We start from the raw sequence: 24,074 nt of genomic DNA, 5'->3' as shown, positions 1-24,074 counted from the left end.
ATAGGTCTGCTTTGTTCTGTCTGCGTTTAATTATAAAGCGTGGAAGTGCACTGTTAGCATGGAGGTAGTTGTTTGTTTTACTGTCACTCCGCCCTGGCATCTGAAGTTGTGAAAAGTGCTTATAAACTCATCGTTGTGAATAATTAGGATGGTCAGAATGCATAAGGTAAATGAAAAATAACCTAAAACTGCTTAAAATGAACTACTTCTGTTTCTGATGGTAAAAAAAAAATCAGGGGAAACAAAAATCTGCAACTTGTTTTTTAATAATTTTATCACAATATGGATCATGAGACAATATTCCTTGGATGTTTTCAAAAATGACCAAGAAATGATAATCAGTGCATCGTCTAGAATCTGAAATAATACAAGCTATAATACAGGTTGTTACGCATGCAGTAAATGTATAATCATGTGCATGCTCGGCTCTTTTTTCACAAATTGTTGAAACGTTTTGGTCACATTACTGGTCTCCCTTCGTCGATTAAGCTGAATTGTGTAGTGGGACTGTCCTGTGCGTTTAAAAATGGATCCGGATGAGTCGATCTCAAACTGGACCAGGAAATGGCTTGGGTATCGGTAGCGTCCAGATCGATCAGCAGCGGTGTCGATAAAGTTGGGTTTGAAGAGGAGTGTGACTTTTGCACATTGCGTTCATTGGGTGAGCTAGTTAGCGATGACGGTGCCGAGGAATGCGTTAACTTCCTGGTTGGAGAAGCAAGGAAATCGTTTGGGTTTTGTAGATTGGAATTTTGCATTAAACACGTCGAAGTTTGTCCCTCTGTTGAGTCCGTAGCCGCGTGAGGAGACAGGAAGTAAGGAGCGGGGGACACGCTGTGAGACGATTGGTGGCTCGGGGGTGGGGTTATGTTGGTGATGGGCGTGGTCAGTGCTATAGAAGGATTCAGGAGGAGGGGCTTGAGGAGGCGTGTCACTTCCTGTAGGTCCTGGCTGACGCTGGTCACTTGACGCGACAATGCGCTCATCTGAAAGAAAATAGAAATATATTTACGTGCATTATGTAACATTTGTGGTGGGCAGTTCGTAACCTGCTGTCTCCATGGAGATGCTGCAGCTTTGCCAGGAAATTTCCTTGGTATGGCATTAAATACACAGCGACAGTGGGTGAAACGGTAGTTCGATTGGTAGAGTGTTTATCCACTGGCGGTGCGATTCCAGCTCCTACAGATGAATGCTGTTGTTGTGTCCTTGGGCAAGACACTTTACCCGCCTCGCCCCAGTGTGTGTGTGCACCGGTGTATTAATATGTGTGTGAATGTGTGTGTGGTTCCTTGATATAAAGCGATTTGAGAGGCTTGAAAGTGGAAAAACGCTGTATAAAAATGTGACCACTGACCATTTAAACTTATCTATACAAATTTATGACATCACCTACTTGTTTCCGTGGTGATGTACAAGTTTAATGCTATACTGTGGAAGATTCAAGGCCCTGTATTAGAAAAGTTACATACCGTAGTTACATTTCTACAAGGTTGGTAACTATAACATATCGACAAGGATCTAAATTAATTCTTTCTCTGTGATAAGCAACATATTTAATTGTTTTTCTAAAGGTGCAATATGTAACTTTTCTGGTAGAGCGTCTGCCACTTGCTTGTCTCCAGGGAGATGTTGTTGCTTTCCCTGGAATGTTCCACAGAATGGCATTAAGTTTATCCATCCCCGTGAAGACAAGCAGATGACAACCACTTTAATTGAAATGAATTTAATGCCATACTGCCGAAAAAAACCAAAACAAACTATAATATCTCCATAGAGACAAATATAGCTGGCAGATATTGCACCAGAAAAATTACATAGTGCAGCTTTAATGTATGGAAACAGGAAATGTAATAAAGTCTGATTGGATTTTTAAAGCTGACCTCATGTTTGAGTTTTGATATCGTTCGCATGGTGTCCGCTGCCTCAGGATCCACTGCAGACAAAATACAGAGCAAACTTATTAGTATTAGATTTTTTTGAAGTCAATAATGGTTTAAATAATCTGTGTTGAAAAGAGCATTAACCCGGTGAAGTGTCGGGACTGGCAGGATAACTGTGGCTCGTACTCGGAGAAAAATCAAACCTCGATGAGCTTTGGGTTTCACCTCCATCCACAAACCTGAAACAGACAAAATGACGAGATTTTATACAGTTTGTTTGGGTTTAAACTGAACTTCAGGTCTAATTCTGACTTGGTTTGCTGAGATAGCACCTGTGCTCAATACGCATCACAGTTTTACATTAGTTCAGTTTCAGTTTGTGGAAAAAAAAACGTTGAAAAGAACAAAAATACAGGAAGTAGCATAGGTTCTAAAACAGAAAAATCCCTCTGTCTATGTCGCATCTGTTGCCCGTGTCCAACCAGGAAGTAAAATTATAAACTTCACATCTTGGATCTAATCATGTTTCCTATAAGTGAAACCAGTTCAAAGGTCACACAGGGTAATAGTTGCATCAGTGGAGCGTGGAGACCTATGGATTTTATATTTGATCAGCCTCTCTTGAATACATCTTTACGCACACATGCTCCACACTCGATATATGATGACTGATGATTTGATTTTATTATTGTCTTGCGTACAAAGAATGCCGAGCCCTTTAATGGACTTATAAGACAACATTAACAAAACACAATAGTCCAGACGTGTGTTACAAAAAACAATAGACTCATTTAAACAAACTCATCTGCTGCTTCTTCCAGGCTTTACACAGAAATGTTGCCAATCAAATCAGGGCACTGAGTGAACATTTCAGCAAATAAAGGATTTCTAAATTTGTCATAAAATGGACAATACAACAAAAAATGAACTTCACTTTCCACTTTTGCCAACTCACATAAACTACAGTTTTTCTTATTCAGTGGCTGGAGAAAACCTCTCAGTTCCTGCTCAAATTTGCTCTGACATAAAATTCAGTCTTTTAATTGAATATATGTTCGCAACTTGGGTTTAGCCAAGATTTCATTCAGCCACTGCTCTTCAGAATTGGACACCAGTTTTGCTCTTATTCTGTTAACGCTGCATGGAAAATTATTATGGAATACATACTGAAGTTGTGCTTCAGCAAAAACTCTGTAGCTCTGCTGCCCAGGGTGACTTACTCCAGTCAAAGACCTTTTTTGACACTCAATCTATCAAGTTGATTAATACTTCGATCCCACAATCTGACCATATCACACTTTCTTTGGATTAAGCCAGGAACCCAGCCCACATCACCCTGAGCTGCCAAAACTGGGACAAACTTGATATATGTACTACACCACATGTATTTGGGAATTGTGTTTTTACTGGGACTGGTGAGGATGAGGAGGATTTTGGCAGAGTTTGGTTCATGTCAGGCGATATTTTTGGCTTCATCTTTACACAGACACTGCAGACTGTGACTGTGGATTTATTATTACGCACTTTGACTCTGGAGACATGATGTGTTTTCAGGGGGATACAAATTACAAATCGCTGTTTCTTCATCTCTTTTCATTCTCTTTACCCGTAAGATGACACACTGCTCTTTGTTTGGACACTTTGGACATCAGCCTATGTTAAAACGTGAGTGCTGTTTGTGCCAGTGCAGAGTGCGGTGTATTTATTGGCTAATTGCCGCAGACATTTAAAGCCAAGGAACCGAAACTTGGCACAAATCGAATGATGTTTTTTTGGTACCAGTACTTACCAAACCTTTTCAATGCACATAATAATGCACAAAATCTGGTATTCTCAAAAGCATAAACACACAAATAAGACAAACTAAATCATATCTGAAGGAACGATGCAAGAAACACAAATGTTCAAATGATTTCATATTGTCGACGTAAACCTTTTGTCACTTGTAGACGCACTCACCTCTGCATATTGTGCGTAAGTGTGTTTCTATTTGGTTCACTGGCCCCGTTAATTCTTGTAAAACAATTCAATCAATGCTGCAAATCTCTGGGGCCACATTATCCTCTCATACTTGCACACACTAGTACACAGAACACAATAGTCTTAACCTCCTGTATTCCCCGTAGTTCGTTGAGATGGGGGCAGGTAAAGGTCGTCTATTGATAACGTTTGTGCTTTATGTGCGTTATTTGAACCTCCGCTGAGCCATGTACAGGCGAGTTTTAGCACATTTCTGAGAGGTGTTACAGCTCATCCTTTAGTATCTCTTATGTTTTGTATCCCTTTTCGCCATTGACTCCTCATTGAGTCACTCGTTTGTCTCTGTGTGTGTCTAAGATGCTAGTTTAGTTCTGTTTTCTGTCTCTTGTTTTGTCTCTCAGTTCTGTTTGTAGGTCTATGTGACTCGTGTTTGTTTTGGGACACTTGTGGTTTGATATTGTGTCCTTTATTTTGTCCCTCATTTTTAATAGACCTACGTGACTAGTTTTTTAAAGAAATTAAGCTTAAACGTTACCTGTTAAACCTGTTATTTTGGTGTTTCTTACTTTGCGTTTTTTTTGTTTATACATTTTAGACCATTTGTGTTACTTGTTACTTTATCTTTTACAATCCTGTTCATTAAATTACAACTTTATTTATATATTTTTATCATAACATCTTTTTTTTGTCACTTCCCTAACCCTGACAGAGCTGGATTGGATTGGCTCCAAAAATATTTTCTGATCTCTCATCTTATATCACCAACTCCCTCACAGAAAAAAAAAAAAAAAAAAAAAAAATCCAAAAAATTGCCATGTTTTTTTTAGTTTTTTATTTTGTATTTTGGTGAAGTTTAGAATTTTACTTCCTGGTTGGACACACAGACTGTATATATATAAATGGACATAGGTAACCTGCGAGCCGCCGTGTTTCAAACAGGAAGTGATCATCGGCGCGCTTCAGGCTCCATCGACTCTGGCAACAATTCTCTCTGCGTCTGCTGCCGTCAGACTCGTCATTTTGGTCTTAAAATGTTTGTATTAATCCGTTCTACATGATCCTAGTGTTTTTATTTCGCTATTGTGTAAGTAACTGAAGATATGAACATTAATAACAGGGCAGCGGATGTGTCATGTGACGTAGAGGTAATTCCATAACTGTTACCTAGCAACCATAATGTAAACAAGGACCAAAACCTGTCTAAATTACTCAACAGTTACAATCTGGCAAATGAAAATCAATGACAACATCTTTCTTTTGCTAAATGAAGGTTTAAACTGTCAGAAAAATGCCTTCCTGTGTTGTTGACAGAGGTAGAGAGATTCTATTTTAGAACTCAGTGCTACTTCCTGTATGTTTGTTCTTTTCTTTTCAACTTTTTTCCACACAAACTGCCACTGAACTGATGTAAAACTGTGATAAATATCTACCACAGGCACTATCCCACCAAACCAAGTCAGAATTAGAAAAAAAAAAACTGAAAAATTGCATTGAAAATACCTTGGACTGAGCTGTGGCTGGGGGCAGGAGAGGCTGACCACAGGGATTTGCAGAGTGATCGGTCGTGGGCTATGGTCGCTGGGGGGTCTGAAGGGTCTCGGGGAGAGGAGGGGCGAGCGCAGGGGGGAGCGGAGACCGTGTGACATCCTGCCCAAAGGCATTCTGGGAGATCCCTCGGAGCTGGAGCCCTCCTCGTCCTCTTTGATCGACGCAAGCTTTTTGGCGATGCCCCCGTTGCTTTCGAAATCGTCCTAGAGGTAAAACAAAACAGTGACAAAAATGTTCTTTATACATAAATTTTGCTCTACTTTACATTAAAAAAACTTCAAATAGATAGAAAAAAGTTATGTTTTTGGACTTATTTTGCCAGCTCCATTGTAGAATTTGAGTATCTGATTTGTTGTTTGAGCAAAATGTGTCTCACCCCGGTACAAATAAAATGTATAAACAGTTCATGAGGTCACAGTAAATCTGCAGAGTTATTGTCCGAGAATCAGGAAGTTTGTAGTTACCATGCTAGTCACTGTTAGCTTTACCTTTATGATGGCAAAACTCAGGTCAGTCAAAATATTAAATGGTCCAATACGCAAATAACTTATTCTTTTGACAGATAAAATATTGATACTATAATATATATCTTAGTGTTGTCATGATATTAAAATTGCAAACTCAATTTCGATACTAAGGAACAGACTCGATACTGATTCAGATACCATGATGATGATAAAAAACAGTGTTATTAGACAACAGAATGACATTTTTTTACATTAAATGGCCTTTTATCTGTGTATTCCCTCAGTCGTCCAATAGGTTCTATAGTAGTCCATGGGTGTATACTAGTCTATGTGGTCTGCGAATGTTTTTTTTTTTAGTATTGATACTTCAAATGAGTATCCAGTTTTAATTAGTAACACTTTTGACAACCCTATTACTAAATACAACCTGATTTCCTACAATAAGCTGTTGAAATGTGATGTAGTTCTTGTAGTTCTCATATTAGTCCACCAGGAGGAGCTTGAGTGCTGTGTAAAGGTTGACTCATTCACAATAGCTGCCAGTGGTTTAAGTCCATTCATTTTATCACAGAAGAATCTCATTCAGACCGAATCCTCTGAGGCTTCATTTGGAGCAGGTTTGAAAGGTTATCGCAGATTTTGACACGAAGTAATGGATTTTTGATGGAAAGAAAACGCCAAAACTGTATTCCAAGTCTACAGAGGATAGGAAAGGTTCAAATGTGTCTTATATAGTACACATTACGTAAGGTTGGGCCTGGTTAGTACTAGTACACACCTCAATTATTTGCATTTAAGTGCCTGTATAAGAGATTTTTTTTTTTGCAAAAAGTTACCCCAGTACAGATGTATTATATAAGCAGCTCTTACGGTCAAAATAAGTCCGCTGTGTGCTGTCTGATAATGAGGAAGTGCGTGTTAGCATGCTAGTTCTGCGAAAAGTGCTTATAAACAGCAAAATGTGTCTGCAGCGAATCAATAAGAATGCAGTTATTGTTGGCTTTACATTTTATGACAGCAAAACTCCGCTCTTGTCTCTGAATGTTGTGAAAAGTGCTTATAAACTCATCACTGTGAATAATTAGAATGCTCTGAGTGCAAAAGGTAAGTGAGGAATAACTTTGGACCACTGCAAACGGCTTAAAATGAACTAGTTCTGTTTGTTTAAGACAGTACAAATCCAACAGAGCGTCTTTAAATCTATTTGTAATCTGTAGCAGTTTATATTTTTCATGCATGCGTTCTCCAAAGACCCTAAACGCCACTACAGCTGACATTATAGAAGCTTTCAACAACGTGAACATCAAATCATTTACATATGACATAGCACACGGGGCGGGAAACGTTATGCCCTCCTTTAGCGGGGCCTTCCACGCTGGCTGTGAAATCCCCAACACATACTCATCTCGCTCATGGTCCCTCCAGGCAAAACCGCAGCTAAATTTAAACCTCGATGAGCTAAAAATACCAGCAGTACACGTGCGAATCAAGACTGGAGACAGGAAGAAAACATAAAAATATAAGGGAATATATAGAGGCGGTGTGTGGTGTTGGGTTGTCAGAAGTATCAAGAATCAGATGCAAAAACTAGACACTCATTTGAACAGGTATTGATACTAAAATAGTCAGAAATTAACGTTTCCTGAATAGCTTTAGAGTGATTTTGAGCTGTATCAGCACAGTACAGGGTGGCCCAAAAGTCACTGACACTTAAATCTTCAATAGCTCCTATAATTCTTAAGTTATACTCATCAAATTTTAGCAGTAGGTAAACTAAACCTTCTGAGATTTTTGGCAATATATACGGTTATAATTGTTCACTTACACTTCAACTTATCACTACGTAGACTAGGAAAAGTAAAAATGACCTAATTTAAAAAAAAAAAAAAATCATGTTTTTTAAGTGTCCATCATTTTCAGTTTCGCACTGAATGGCTTGATCCAACAAACTTTGCATAACAATTGAAAGCATTTCCGGGCTTATGGTTCTTATTTGATCCTCGTTATTATGTTTTAAGTCGTTTATTGTCTGAGTTTATTCAAAAACACCTTTTCTTTAAGATCGCCCCACAGCAAGAAATCGGGACTAGTCAGGTCTGTGGAGATCACATACTGCCCCCTGTCTTTGAAAACCACTTATTATTCCTTTTAATGGCATTTACGCTTGGGGCATCTCTGGTATTAAAATGTCGACGTGAACACTGCTGGGTTTGTGAATTTGACCCGTGTGACTGTACAATGAGGGTTCGTTCCTCGGTGCTGTATTTGCTCATATTAATGTTGGAAGGGTCGTTCTAAATGCTCTGAAAAAGTAAAAGAAAAATATTTAGTAGTATTTAAGAGTTATGATTTTTTTTTTCAACTGCCAGTGACTTTTGGGCCACCCTGTATGAGACGCATAGACTCGTATACACCCATAGACCACTATAAAACCTATCTGGACGACTGAGGGATTACACAGATATAAGGCCACGTGGGAATATAAACAAAAGTACAGTAGTGTTATTTAATGTTGAAAATCACATTCTATTGTCTAAATCACATGTGTCAAACTCAAGGCCCATGGGCCAAATCTGGTCCGCCATGTCATTTCATGTGGCCCACAAGGTAAATTAAAAGGTATAACTGTCTTAAAATGTCAGTTTATCAGGAGGTAGCAAGTTACACAGCCATATTTTTACTTTTTTTGGAAATACATATGTAGTATTTGTACACTGAATAAATAATAAATACAGAAAGTTTATGAACAAGTTTAAAAAAAATAGTTAAATTTATTTTACATTACATCTGGCCCTTTGAGAGCGACCATTTTCCTGATGTGGCCCTCAGTGAAAATGTGTTTGACACCCCTGCTCTAAATAAAGACTGTTTTTTATTGTCATTGTGGTATCAGAATCAGTATCGAGTCTATTCCTTAGTATCGAAATCCAGTAGTAGTAGTAGTAGTAGTAGTAGTAGTAGTAGTACTTGTGCTGCAAATATTTATCATAGTTTTACATGAGTTAAGTGTGGCAGTTTGTGGAAAAAAAAAAAAGTTGAAATGAAAAGTACATGTTCGCTGGTAACTGTTACATAATGACCTCTATGTATGTCATATCTGCTGCCCTTGTCCAAATAGTGGGTAAAATGACAGACTTCAACAAAATAAAAACAAAAAATTTAAAAAATAGGCAAGATTTTGTAGTGAAATCTTGTTGTCGTAAGCATCTTTTAAAGTAACTGTAATTTCTAGACTATGCGTGCCTTCAAACCCAGTGTTGCAGCACGTGGTAGTAACATTTTTGGCCTGCGGTCGTCTTCGTCCCATCTCCATCTGTCTGTGAGGCTCTATATTTATACAGCCAGGGATGACCCCCCCCCACACACACACACTGCCGCCCGCCCTCCCCTCCTCACACACACCCAGATGACAGTGCTATTTTTAGACCCACATCTCCGTGTTTATCCTGTCTCTGGAGGTTTGCTACAGTGGAGACAACAATAGCTTTTATGTGACAATTGGGTCATTTGAATTTAGTTTAGTTATGTTTTTTATGGGATGTCTTAAAGAGGGGGATTATATGCAAAAAATATATACTTTTTTGGAGCTTTCTACTGTGTTATAACAGTGTCCTCTCATCCAAAACATGCCTGAAGAGGTTTTATATGTCATTCATGTATGTTTCAGTAATTTAGCGATCTCTCTCGGGCATTATTCAAAGCCTCCAAAAGTGTGATACAAAACAATGCACTACAACTTCACAAACCTGATGCGATGTGCAGTAGTTTCATTAGCCTAAACACGTTGTAATGTATATTAATATTAAATATGTAAATATGTTGTTTTTGGCATTTTCAAAGGTAACACAGAGATTTAAATGTGGTATGTTCATTTAATACCCTACAGAAGTAATCAAAAAAACACCCTGCATATTTAGGAGTTCTTCTGTACATCTCCAAAGCTCAAAATCCTCTGTTCCACCTAGAGATGTCACAAAGAGGTTGTTTTCAAGTTAACTTTCATCTTTTATTCAGTAGAGATCGGCAAATCCAGGGCTGAAATTATCAAAAAGATTCTAGAGAAGGTGTATGGAGTTTCAAAACACAGTGGTGCACTTCCTGTAATACCACATGACATCACAATGTGGAACAGAGTGTTTTCAGTTTGAGAGAAGAACTCAGCCTAAATATGCAAGGTTTGTGTTAAACATGTGTGAATGAAACAAACACAGCTCCAGGTCTGTTTGCAATGAGGAAACATTATAACATAGATCAGAAAACAGCACAATATGGCCCCTTTAAAGGAGCACAGTGTAACTTTTCTAGAGGATGGTCTGCATCTGCTCCATATCATATTGCTTTGCCTGAAATGTTCCACCAAATGGCATCTCCACCACCACCACCACCACCACTACTACTACTACTACTACTACTACTACTACTACAACTACCACAACTACTACCACAACTACTACTACAACTACCACAACTACTACCACTACTACTACTACTACTACTACAACTACCACAACTACTACTACTACTACTACTACTACAACTACTACTACTACAACTACCACAACTACTACCACAACTACTACTACAACTACCACAACTACTACCACTACTACTACTACTACTACTACAACTACCACAACTACTACTACTACTACTACTACTACAACTACCACAACTACTACTACTACTACTACTACTACAACTACCACAACTACTACTACTACAACTACCACAACTACTACCACTACTACTACTACTACAACTACCACAACTACTACCACTACTACAACAACTACCACAACTACTACCACCGCTACTACTACTACTACTACTACTACTACTACAATTACCACTACCACTATTGCTACCACTACCACAACTACTACTACCACTACTACCACTGCTACCATTACCACTACTACCATCACTACCACAACTAGTACTATCACAACTACTACCACTACCACAACTACTACCACTACTACCTCCACTACCACTACTTCTAGTACCACCACTACCAATACCACTACCACTATTCCCGCCACCTCCTCTACTACCACATTTAATTACCACATAGTACTTCTTTGAAATGCTGTAATAGTTGTGTATGATTCTGTACATCTATAACTGCGTAGTCAGACTTTACGAGGCACATGGTTGCAGTAGTGAGTGTGCGATGCAGTGTAAGTGGTATATTTGCACTAAAAGCCTGTGTTGGTGCATTAGTCCCCGCTCTGCTCTGTGTCCCACCTGAGAAAAGCACTTCACATCAGCCAGAGCAAACCAGGTTCTGCTCGTCCCCCGGGGCATCTGATCTGTGCCAACCAAAAACTCACTGTAACATCCAAGCAGCAAACCCCTCTCTACATTTCAACCTAAAATGACTCAAAATGGGCTCTATAAATGTGGCCTCAAATATACTTCTATTACTGAAATGAAACGTGCAAAACAAAGTATGTCTTGCATGTAACTAGCAGTTTTCAGACTAATATTTTTAGCTTTTTCTACTGACAAATGTTTAAATCAAAATATATCACATAGTTGTTGTATTTTTTTTTTTTAATATCAAAATGTTATCTCATAAAAACAAAAGTATTCATGTCTTTAAAGGCACTACCTCATTGTACCGTCTTAAATGAATTACGAGCATTCTGATGACTCACCATGATGAGTTTATAAGCACTTTTCACAACATTTTCACAACAGCTAGCATACTAACGAGCACTTCCTGATTCTCGGAAAGTAAAATAATGTATAATAAGTTGCGGACAGTACACAGCGGACATATTTTAACCTCAAGAGCTGCTTATGTAACATATCTGTACTGGGGTAAGGCACATTTTTGCTCAAATACATGATACAAAAAAATACAGTATTCAGTGACGTCTGAATGTAATTATTAAAAAATACCGTAGACTATAGAGATTGAAGTTTGAAAATGTATTTAAAGTAGAGTATTTTTAGTGTTATCCCTTATGTTTGATTAAGTGTTGAAGAACTTTGGCTATAATTTATAAAATGCAACTAGGTCTACAAAATAAATGTCAACCAAAAAAGCTATTTCTGTGACGTTTTTGAAGTACGATCATTTCCTCTAGAAACAACTAAATCTTGCAACGCTTGTCAGAAAAAAAGACAATTACTGATAGATATTTTTCCCAAATTGATCCGCCCAAAAACCCAACAAACGCCATATTTCCTAGTGCATATTCCAGTTCACTCCAACGCCAAATGAATACAGACTGAATCTAATATAGGCCCTCGCCAGTGTATCACGTTTTAAACCCTGCCAATGCACTGGTCTGGTCCCTGGGTACTTCTTTGGCTTGCATGCTCTAATTAGCAGCTAGCGTTACAGTACTCTTGATGGTATACATATGCTAATTCATGCGTGCGCTAACCTGGAAAGCTAACTGTAAAATGCTGCCGTATTTATAGTAGTTTTCGAGCAGTGGTATCCCATGTGTTTGAGCGTTCCAAAGCCAGATGGTTAATCCTTTTTTCCAAATACTGGTACAAGAGGAGGGGTCATGAGGAGAGGACAGGAATTTAAATAAGGTTATTTTAGTGGATTATCGAATAACGTTATATCTCGAAATCTATGGCTCGATACTGTAAGGCCACTAGATTCAAGAGGTGCTACATAACATATTTAAATCATCATGTTATCTTTTATAGGTTTTATAATTTTCACCTTTGTTTTTGATGCTTTGAGCCCCTCTCTCTTTGCTCTCTATGCTAAGTTGCTCCTCCTTCAGAGCGCTCTCACAACTCAATCAGCGTGCATCCTGCTAATGAAACACTGCACATCAGGTTTGTGAAGGTATAGTGTACTGGTTTGAAACATGCTTTTGTTTACAGTTTTTAGTGCAATTTTTCACGTGCATTGTGTTCTGCGTCCTGATTGGCTGTTGGACTGTAGACCATTGTCCATCAGTCTCCTCCGTGCCGTGTCTCCTGTACAGTACGGAATGTGTTCAGACAAATTTACATAAATGTTGGATCACGGTGTGACTCTGAAGTGCTGTATGTTTGCAATTTGTTTTCTCCCCGACAAAACCCACAATGTCGATGAAACGTTCTGCACCGACAAAGGCGCCTACGAAGGTTTGAACTTTGAGAGTGTTTAAACAAGACAGAAATGTGAGAAAATGTTAACGCCTGTGTGAGAAAAGTGTATAAAGTGTGTGGTGAGGGGTTTTACAGCTGCAAAACATATAGAATTATTGTAAAAAATAAAGCTACTAAAGCTACAAAAATTGTCACGCAAGATTATGGGTACTGTAGGCCTGTAAGAAACCTAAGGAATGTTCGAAAAGTGCCTGCGAGAAATCACTAAATTACTCACACATGCATAAAACCGTTCAGGCATGTTTTTGATAAGGGAACAAAATTATAACATGCTAGAAAGTTCCAAGAAAATCAGTTTTGCATAACACCCCCTTAATTCTCACATGCTTTTAATTCAATCACTTTGGCATTTTGAGCTTCCAGAGATCATTATTGTGACAGAAAGAGCCAGAAAACGTTTTACAAAATGGTTACGTTTGGTCATGTTTAGTAGCTGGTGTGCTGCTAAATTATTTTAATCAAAAAACTCAAGTGTGACTCAAGTATGTCTCTGTATAAGCGTCAAATCCCAGTCTCAACATAAGCATCATTGGATCCACTGACCTGCAAGTTGTGGTTGTGTTTCAAGCTCCCACAGATGAATGCTGTCGTTGTGTCCTTGGGCAAAACACTTAGCCCCCCTCACCCCCAGTGTCTGCGTAAACTAGTGTATGAATATGTGTGAATGGGTCAGTGCTTCCTTGATGTAAAGCGTTTTGGTTGCCTTGAAGGTGACCACAGCTCTTATCCCTCGTGGGTTACCTGACAGTTGCGTCCTTGCCGTAGGTTGTAGGTGAGGTCGTGCCTGATTTCATTCACGAACCTCTGGGCGTAGTCGGGGTAAAGCGTGAGTACCTCGGCGAGTCCCCTCAGACTGATGTACTGCAGGTCACAGTAGGTCAGAGCCTTCACACATGCGTTTGTCTTTATCACCTCCTCCTGGGTCAGACAGTCCGAGCCTATCAGATCACCACGACCTAAAGGGAGACAAAAGGGAGGGGAGCAAAGTCAACTTAGGTCAGAGCCAGAACAATACACCTGCAGGGCCAGCCAAGACTTCATGTTTTTATAATTGCTGGGTTTTATATGATATCATGCTACAGGACAATGCGATTTAATACATATTGTTGAAAAAGGGGATGTTATGGGTCTAGTCCAGGGGTGGGCAAACTTTTTGAGACACGGGCCACGATGGTTTCTAAAATTTGACAGAGGGGCCAGGCCAGGATGTAACATGTAGCAAAGCATGACTATACAAGACTCACTGCACAAATTGTTTTCCAAATGCATTATTTTATAAACTCACCTTCAAAGAAAGGCTTGCTAGCTTTTGCTCATTTGAATGCCCACAAAAAAAAAAAAAAAAAAAAAAATTGTTGTCCACTCCATATCAAATACTCAGCACTCACTATGCACTTTTCTTTTCTTTGATAAGCTCATTTTTGCAGAAGGGTTGATAAGAAAATAAGACAGTATAACAAGGTTGATGTAGCTGAAGTGTGCCATAATTTAGTCACGTTCGATGGGCCGGATTAATAAGCCCAACAGGCCGTATGTGGCCCCCGGGCTCTAGTTTGCCCACTCCTGGCCTTGTCATTAATAGAAATGATCAGATTCAACATTAGTACTTTACCTTTTGGATATTTAACGGCAAAGTACAATCTAAATAACTGTCTCTTGAGTTTCATCTGTTATATCTCATCGTGTCCCATTTTGCTTTGGCTAATTGTCTTATTTTGAAATCACTTACCTGGTTTCTGTTTCAGATTTACTTCCTGTCCTCTTATGTTCTCAGCTTTGATTATTTAGTCTGTGTGTTCCCTTCCTCGTTTGTCAGATTGTCTCTGTGTGGATGTCCTGTATTTCTGTGTCTTGTGCCTTGGCCTTATTAAATCTACTTTAAACTCCTTTCCTTCCCGTTCTATTTTGCAGCCATTCAATGTGCAAACCTGACAATATCACCATGTTTTAGATTCTGTAAAAAACACCAACATTACACCGTTTACTGTCTCTACTATTTCGATCCACATGACTGACAGAGGGATTGACCAATCAGAGAGACGCATGGTGCGACAGAGAAAGAACAAGTTAAGTTAAGGTTAATTTAAGCCTAAGGTAAACTTTATTGATCCGTCATGAGGGAAATTCACTGCGTTTGATCCTCCTTTAACCTGAGCCGCTGGGGCAACCTGTCAGTAGCAGTGAGCTAATACTGAAAAGCTCAGCTCTGCAGATCGTGAGCTAGTCTTGGTCAGGACTACCTTATAGCTGGAGGATTGTACCTATTGTGCATATTTTGGGTTGATGGGGGAAAACTGAAAAGCCCAGAGGACCCAGACACAAGGAGAACATCCAAACTCCCCATAGAAAGGCGACCCAGGAATCGAACTTGGAATCTTCTCTGTCGCACATGTGTTAGCGTCTCACCCACTGCGCCGACACAAGCACTAAAGTCTTTCGTATTTGAAAGACACATGCTAAAAATAACTGCCTGTGATTGGCCCGTCCCAAAATGGTCCGTTTTTCTGATGGGATCTCTACTACTCAGTATTTGAAATGTGTCAAGATCCCAGTCTGTCCTGCCTTTTTTTTGCACTGTTTTTCCCCCCTCCCTTCTATATCTGAGCCTGGAGCTGGGCGGAGATTTAGGCTCCTCCCGCGGACACCTGCACCTAATCAGCAATCAACGTGCACCTGGGGAGGACAAAGGGAGCCAGGACCTGACACTCAGCGCCTGATCGTCCGCGTATCCACTGTGATCCCGCTCCCTGGACCCGCTCAGCTCCTCTGTCTCCGACCCAGCTCTCCACGACCGGTACGAATCTCACCTCTTCTGACCCAGCTCACCCCTACCAGTACTGCTCACCTCGTCTCAGACCCCGCTGCTCACGCCCCACTCTCCCTGATCGTTCTACCTTCATTTGCATATTTAAAACTGTCAATAAACACGAATAAAAATGACATAGTTGTAGTACCACGAGTATCAGTAGAAGTAAGAGCATAAGTAATGTTTCTTCTCTCTGATCGGTTATTATGGGCTAAAGAAAAGTAAGAAATTGCACCTGAAAACATAAAGTAAACATCTCAACATTCAAATGATAATGTGATGGAGGAGGAAGTGAGCAGTGCTGGGCAGATCATGATTCATTTGGCATTTAAATCTGGGTCAGAGGAAAACAGGGCTTTCCCAGACACTTGAGTTGTGCATCCTTTCTGCAAAAAAGGTTCAAACCCAAATATACACATCCTACTTTCCTACTGCTGCGATAATGACTCCAATCTCTCTGTAGTTTATTATTTAGACATCATTAAAATGCATAAAACTGATGGCAATTTACTTCCTCTGCTTTACACGCCTGAACCGTAGCCACTAGCATTAGCTTAGTCCGTTTCATCTATTTATGCAGATGCAAGCTGTTGTTGTGCCAAACCCACAGACACAATACGGCTAATTAACAGGTAATATGGAGAGAGACAGACATTTTAAAGGTGCACTGTGTAACTTTTGTCTCCATGGAGATGTTAACACTTTGCCTGCAATGTTCCACAGCGAGGGATTAAACATTTATGTCAAGAGATGCTGATGTCAATGTTTGTTTGGGTGACAACATTTGCAGCTGATTATCAACATTCCCTGGAGGTGTGACGCTAACTGAGGAACTGATCTGTCTGGAGCTCTATTAGACTTTAATCTGATTGTATTTGAACACAATCTGATCAAAAAGAGCTGACTTAGTTGGAACTACATCGTGTCACCATGGTAACTGCTGAACATTCCACCATAGAGACACATGTAGACACAATTTGGACCTTTTCCTACACATTGTGTTGTCAGTATTGTGTTGTTTAAGTGAGAAGAATGGCCAGGTGCTATAATGGTGGACAAGGTTAAGCGTGTAATGAGCAGCGGTTAATTGATTAGGTGAACTCCACAATCAGCGTTCTAATCTCCAGAGAAATAAGATCTGTCTGTTACTTCTGTGCTGATTCAAAGGCAGAAAAAAGGTTAAATAACACGTCCGTTTTATAGTTTAGTTTGACTTTTGAACTAAAATATGTGAGTCATTTGGGCTTGTTTAACGTAAAGGTGCACTGTAGCTTTTCGGGTGGAGGGTCCTTCGCCTGAAATGTTCCACAGTATCACCTGAAACTTATCTATCTCCAAGGAGACAAGCAGGTGATGCCACTCGAACAAGTGACAGGTCAGATCTGTGGAAGAATGAATGTTTTTCAAGGTATTTCTGAGCAACAAAACAAAAATCCAAAAAGATGGATAAGTTTAATGCTACACTGTGGAACATTCTAGGCAATATCGTTGCAGAGAAATGCATGGGGATGTTACTGCTTTGCCTGAAAAGTTCTACAGTCTGGCTTTAAACGTATCTATCTCCATGGAGACAAACTGATCTATGGAGAGCTGACACAGTTAGAGGTTATTTTCAGTCCAAAAACATGATTAAAACTTAAAACGTAGCTGTTTCTAAGTTTCAGAAACAGATTTAATTTTCAAACTTTATTTATTTATTCATTTATGGAAAGGCGATGGGAAAAAAATGAATAGGTGGAGCTTTGTAATATCTCCACGGAGACAAGCACGTGGCAGATCCTCAACCAGAAAAGTTATGGAGTACGGTTTTAAAGCTAGCATAGCTCACCGAGGATGGCCAGTACAGTGTTGTCCTTGAGCACTTCCATGGATCCGGAGCAGACGAAGTAAATGGCCTGCAGCGCGTCTCCCTGTCGGATCAGGAACTCTCCGGGTGCACAGAATGACGTCTTTATGATGAGGGACAGTGAGCGCAGGCACCCCCTACTGGCCGACTCGAACAGCGGCAACTGCAGGAGCTCCTTGTTCAAATGCATGGCGATGTCGGCCCTCAGCTCGTCCGGGAAATCTTTCAGCAACTGGAGACACGACAAAAAAAATCTATATACAGCTGAACATTTGCACCGTTGTCATAGCAATTAACAATTCAGAAAACTAAATATTATAGCTTTTGAATTTTAAAACACCCTCAAGATGTCACCTATAAACAGGAAGTTGCACGTTTCAGTCCGACACCTTTTGTCTCCATGGGGATGGTATTACGGGACATTGCCAGAAATACTCCACAATATGGCTTTAAAATATGTATATCTCCATGGAGACAGTGGTATGTTCCAAAATACAAGTATGACAGTTAGAATGTGCGATTTCAAGGTATTTTTAAGCAATATACACCTTTATTGTTAGATATTTAGGGAAAATCAGGTAGAGCGCATTTAAAGCTGAAAGGAGTTGGTGAAGTTGGTATTTAAAGCCACAGTATGTAACTTTTTAAGCCTATAAAAAGTAAAAGCATGTTTTTTGCATTAGGTTGTGCTTAGAAAATGCAGAAAAGCATGCATCGTTATTGTGAGCGGGCTTGCATCTCCACAAACCTGACTCAATTGACCTAGAGGAGAGTGTTCTCCTGCTTGTTTCTATGGAAATGTTGTTGCTTTGGCTATAATATTCCACAGTATGGCATAAAAAGAGATGTAACTATGATTCTAATGTTCTATTTCCAGAAAGTTGCACTGGTATTGCACCGTCAACCTGTGGATCAGTGGATCTGTCCGCTCTACCAGTGATGCTTATGTTGACAGTGGGATTTGAACCGTCAACCTTTGGATCAGAGGACAAACACTCCAAATGAGCTGCCCCAGTTACACACTGTACTTTTCAGAGTATCTAAGTCTAATGTGCTCATGTTTGTGTCTTTAATGTGCAAAATAAAGCTTCCTGTGAATGAGTGGGTGAGTGTCGAGTTAAAACCATTCACCTTCCCACAACCAGAGATACACAAACAATACATGAAAGAATATGAACAAGAAAGAAGTAGAAATATGCAGTTTTACTTTCATTTTTCTAAACTTAGTACTAACTGTGCCTAATCTTTGGTCACATTGTTTTTTCATAGTATCAAAACTCATTTAAAATCATTGCATTGACTAACAGAGCTGCTTCTATCTGCCTCGCTGCCCATGGTAAAGCAGATAAACCAGATTAACACATGGATATACGCACGTCTACTTAATCTGGAGAACTAAAGCATTAAATTAAACTGTTTCCACTTTGCCGTGGCAGAATTCCTTCACATGACTTTGTATTCATTCAAACCTAGCGGCAAAAATCATCAGTTTTTTTATAGACCAATTTTAGAAACCAGAGTTTATTTGATCCCATTGTAAGTGACAGGGGCATCCAGACCCCAGCACGAGTGGCCATCCCAGGACACAGCACAAAACACTGTCAGGACGCTTTACACGGGATAAATATTTAAAACTGTACTTATTTTTATGCAACTTTTTTCATCTGAAGAGTTTGACCTCTGCTCACCTCCTTCAGTTCCTATAGTATTTATTAATTTATTTATGTTTAATTTGTTGTAATTGTCAGGTTGTTTTAGACCTGACATAAGAGGAGGTACTGTAGCTGTACTTTATGTATGTATTCACATGTATGAGGACATTCAAAGTAGAAAAATACAGGGTCTTGAATGTGGTAAATGTAACTTTTGAATAAACCTCTCCTCATAACACAGTAATGCACATTTTTTAATCAGGATTTATGAACATTTACAAGGCTCTGATCAGTTTCGTTACATTAACATAACTGTTTGTCAAAGCCTGGTCTTGTTATATCTGAAGATGAGCTGGGCCTGGATAACACTGTCATTGTGTCCTCAGGCAAGACACTTCAGACACATAGCCTAGTATGAATGTGGTGTGTGTGTTGTTGGAGGGGTGAATGGTGCAGATGGGCAGCCTCACTCCCGCCAGTCTGCCCCAGGGCTACAGTATGGTGGAGTGAATGAATACTGTGTCCATGACTATCATAGTACTTATAGTCTGTACTCTGCACACACCTCGCTGACGTCGATGCCGTTGTTGACGGCCCATGTGGTCTGGAAACACTCCATGACACGCTGCTCCAGAGCTGTGGGCAGACGGTGAACTCGGATAAAGTCCTTCAGGTCCTTGGTCCTGGTGTGGTACAGGGAACGCCGGGAATACATCCTCTGGATGATCGCTGTCACATTCCCAAACACCACCGCGTGCATCAGGGCTGTGGGAGGACACAGAGTATTGGTTTCTGTTCACATTCCACTGTGTGATTTTGTCATAGTTTCAGATGGATCTGTGTGTACAGTAACTCTATGGAGGATTCACTGTTTTTGAAAGAAATATCCAAACTTATTATCCACAAATGTTGAACCTTAATTTGAATAGGTTGTTTATTTTATGTTTTCTGGTTTTAGTAAAAGTGACTGTTAGCTTTGAGACACAGTGAGCTAAGTACAGAGCCTGTTGTTTAAATGCTGATGTGCTGATGTGCTGTTTGATGTCCTCCCTTGAAACACAGATTAGTAATTTCAATGGGATTTTCCTGGTTAAATAACGATTAAATTAAAACAAAAATAAATTACTCTACTGTTTGTGTTGTAAACTAAGCCCTGGTTGTAAATTCAGCATGTCGTCTGTTCTAGTGCGTTTTGTCCTTGGTCCTCTCACTAATCACATGCATTAGTATGTAAATTGATGGGTTGAAATCCCTCAGGAACACGATGCAGAGTGACTGGCTGTTTCCCTGTTATTAAGCAGTGATTGTGAACATTTGACCCGCCTCGTGATCCACGTAGCGAGGCCAGTAACAGCCTTCTGCAGCCCGTAAGCACACAAGGGACCGCGAATGGATTCAGTGATTAAAATATAGATTACATTATGTGTCTGCATATAAACTATACAAACAATATTATAGGGCCTGGTGCTGACCTAGTAAATAAGAAGTGATAATGATTGTTTAAAGAGATATTCAAGTTTAAAACAGCTTTGGAAAATGTTGGTAAAATTGGGGTTAGCTTAATATGACACTGGAGTTGTGTTTTGTTTCATTCACACATGTCTAAACACACAAACCCTGCATATTTAGGCTTCTCTCAAACTGAAAACATTCTGTTCCACCTTGTGATGTCATCAAGTGGTAATACAGGAAGTGCTCCACTGTGTTTTTAAACTCCACACACCTTCACTCGAAACTTTTGGATCATTTCAGCCCAGGAATTGTCAATCTGTACTGAACTAAAGGTAAAAGGAGCTGTTAACCTGAATGGACCATATACTCACCTCCTATTAACATGGTGCATATGGAAAATATCTTCTCCGAATCCGTATTGGCTGAGACATTCCCGAATCCGACGCTGGTGAGACTGCTCAGAGCGAAGTACAGGGAAGTGACATAGGAGCTCCGCACAGAGGGACCCCCGCTCAGAGTCATCCCAGAACCGAGAGGCCGAACGCGGGTACGGACCGGAGGAGACAGGCCCGAAGAGTTCCACTGGCTGCTGTTGGACACTGCGGCGGACAGGGTGGGCTGGGACGAAAAGAAAAGAAGAGAAGAGAGAGATGAGGAGAGAGGAAGAGGGAAAGAAGGAGGGAGAGAGACATAAAGAGGAGGGGAAGGAGAGAGAGTGAGAGAGAGTTAAAGGTGGATAGAAACAGAGAGAGGGAAGGTAGGTAGAGAGAGTGGAAGGGAGATATATAAGACAGGGGAGAGGAAGGGAGAGATAGATAGAGGAAGAATAAGAGAGAGAGAAAGGTGGAGGAATAGATAGATAGAAACAGAGAAGTTAGAGAGAGCAGGAGGGAGAGAGATAGGAGATGTATAAGAGAGAGGGGGGAGAGAAAGAGATGGAGAGAGAAAGGAAGAGATAGATGGAGAGAGAGTACGAAAGAGAGAGAGAGAAAGGTGGAGGAATAGATGGATAGAAACAGAGAGAGAAGTTAGAGAGAGCAGGAGAGAGAGATAGGAGATGTATAAGAGAGAGGGGGAGAGAAAGAGATGGAGAGAGAAAGGAAGAAATACATGGAGAGAGAGTAAGAAAGAGAGAGAAAGAGAAAGGTGGACGAATAGATGGATAGAACCAGAGAGGGAAGGTAGAGAGAGCGGGAGAGGGAGAGGAGATTTATAAGAGAGAGGGGGAGAGGAAAAGATGAAGAGAGGAAGGGAGAGACAGATGGAGAGAGAGTAAGAAAGAGAGAGAGAGAAAGGTGGAGGAATAGATGGATAGAACCAGAGAGGGAAGGTAGAGAGAGTGGGAGAGGGAGAGGAGATATATAAGAGAGAGGGGGAGAGGAAAAGATGAAGAGAGGAAGGGAGATAGATGGAGAGAGAGTAAGAAACAGAGAGAGAGAGAAAGGTGGAGGAATAGATGGATAGAAACAGAGGGAGGGAAGGTAAAGAAAGATAGAAGATATATAGGAGAACGGGAGACAGAAAGGGATGAAGAGAGGAAGGGAGAGATAGATGGAGAGAGAGAGGTGGAGGAATAGATGGATAGAAACAGAGAGGGAAGATACAGAGAGCGGGAAGGAGAGATAGGAGATAAATAAGAGAGAAGGGTAGAGGAAGAGATGGAGAGAGGAAGGGAGAGATAGATGGAGAGAGAAAATTAGAGAGCATGACAGAGAGAAAGGTGGAGGAATAGAGAGAGTAAATAGATAGATGGAATGTAACGTAAGTGTTGGGGGTTCTGCCTCCTGCTTGAGATAGATAAGTTTAATGCCATACTGTGAAAAATTCAATAACATGGCAGCAAGCAGAAAAATTACACAGTTCACCTTTAAAGCCACAGTATGTAACTTTACTGCCAAAAACATAGAGTAAAACTAAAGCATGTTTTTTTTTCATTATGGATATTTTTATAGCCTTGAAAAACATAGAAAAAACATCTGTTGTTACTGTGAGCGAGCTTGCATCTCCACAAACCTGACTCTACTTCTGCTTGTTTCCATGGCAGTGTTGTTCCTTTGGCTATAATATTCCACAGTATGGCATAAAACGTATCTATCACCATGGAGAATGTTTCGAGGTATAGTTTTAACTTTTTGTTTCCATGGTTTCAAACTGGTGACGGGCCACCTCTAGAAAGTTACATACTGAGCCTTTAAACAAATGAAAAAGTGTGAAAACAGCTCTAAAGTGTCCCAACTCTTGCCCTAAAATACTTGCTTGTTTTAAGATGTATATATGCAGTGAAGAAGCTGAGTGGACCAATTCTCCTTTTTGCCAATTCAAAAACTGTCCAAAATGGATGATGCAAAATGCGGCAACGTTTGTCATTTATTTCTGTTTTGCAACGGCTCAACTTACACTTTTGTGACCAGACCAGGTGCATTTTCAACTACGGAAGAAACACTACAGCAAACTGTGATGCAAACGTAACATATTTTTACATATTTGATTAGAACAGCTCATATATTTATCAGTTTTCTCACCTCTGGGTCTGATATTCCGAGCAGGGAGGTGAGCGGGGTCAGGAAGTATGGCGTTCCCAACCGTTTCGCCAACTCATGTAGCCATCCTGAGAGAAAGAAACACATATGACAGGGTTTGAGGTTTCTAATTCTGACTTGGTTTGGTGGGATAGTATCTGTGCTCAATATTTATCATAGAAAAATGTTGATGTTTACATTATGGTTGCTAGGTAACAGTTATGAATGACCTCTGCGTATGTCACATCTACTGCCCGTGTCCAAACAGGAAATAAAATGATAAACTTCACCAAAATATTAATGAATAGTTCAACCTGTCACTTTGAACAAGGACAAGTTCAAGCGTGAGAGTTGACCTTTCGTGGTTAGCTTCATTAGCGCAGAGCTGCAAGGCCTGATGGGTAATTATTTCAGTCCTTCAGCAGACAGGAGCAGGAGGAGGAGTTTAATACAACGTCAACTTATATTTGTGTGACAACCAAGCACGAGTCACTCAATGTCAAGAGTGTCCACGTGTCCACATGTCCACATGTCCACATACGACTGTCAGGAAGAGATCGATTCAGAGAGAGGGAGGGAGAGAAGGAGGGAGAGGGGGGGAGTGAAAGAGAGAGGAACAGAGAGAGAGGGAGAGAGAGAAGGAGGGAGAGAGAGGGAGGGAGAGAAAGAGAGGGAGAGAGGAAGCGAGAGGGAGGGAGAGAGAGGAACAGAGAGAGAGAGGGAGAGAGAGGGAGGGAGAGAGAGGAACAGGGAGGGAGGGAGAGATGGGGGAGAGGGAGAGAGAGGGAGGGAG

The 24,074-nt window shown here is 40.2% G+C and overlaps 1 protein-coding gene across 1 annotated transcript in view; it reads right to left on the bottom strand.

Moving 5' to 3' along the window:
- Window positions 1–345: 345 nt before the first annotated feature.
- The window catches only part of LOC117385114 (potassium voltage-gated channel subfamily H member 8-like), a 40,680-nt gene continuing 16,951 nt past the window's right edge, over window positions 346–24,074 (bottom strand). Inside the window, exons 7-15 of the mRNA XM_033982387.2 lie at window positions 23,285–23,370; window positions 21,134–21,380; window positions 19,876–20,075; window positions 17,641–17,890; window positions 13,748–13,962; window positions 5,364–5,614; window positions 2,028–2,122; window positions 1,884–1,936; window positions 346–986 (exon numbers count right to left, since the gene is read on the bottom strand). Coding sequence (XP_033838278.2) covers window positions 459–986; window positions 1,884–1,936; window positions 2,028–2,122; window positions 5,364–5,614; window positions 13,748–13,962; window positions 17,641–17,890; window positions 19,876–20,075; window positions 21,134–21,380; window positions 23,285–23,370 — 1,925 coding nt within the window. The 3' untranslated portion in view covers window positions 346–458. The remainder of the gene's footprint in view (window positions 987–1,883; window positions 1,937–2,027; window positions 2,123–5,363; window positions 5,615–13,747; window positions 13,963–17,640; window positions 17,891–19,875; window positions 20,076–21,133; window positions 21,381–23,284; window positions 23,371–24,074) is intronic.

Source organism: Periophthalmus magnuspinnatus, chromosome 2 (assembly GCF_009829125.3).
Source record: "Periophthalmus magnuspinnatus isolate fPerMag1 chromosome 2, fPerMag1.2.pri, whole genome shotgun sequence".
In the NCBI taxonomy this organism is placed as follows: domain Eukaryota; kingdom Metazoa; phylum Chordata; class Actinopteri; order Gobiiformes; family Gobiidae; genus Periophthalmus; species Periophthalmus magnuspinnatus.
This window is presented reverse-complemented; position numbering and strand designations above follow the sequence as displayed.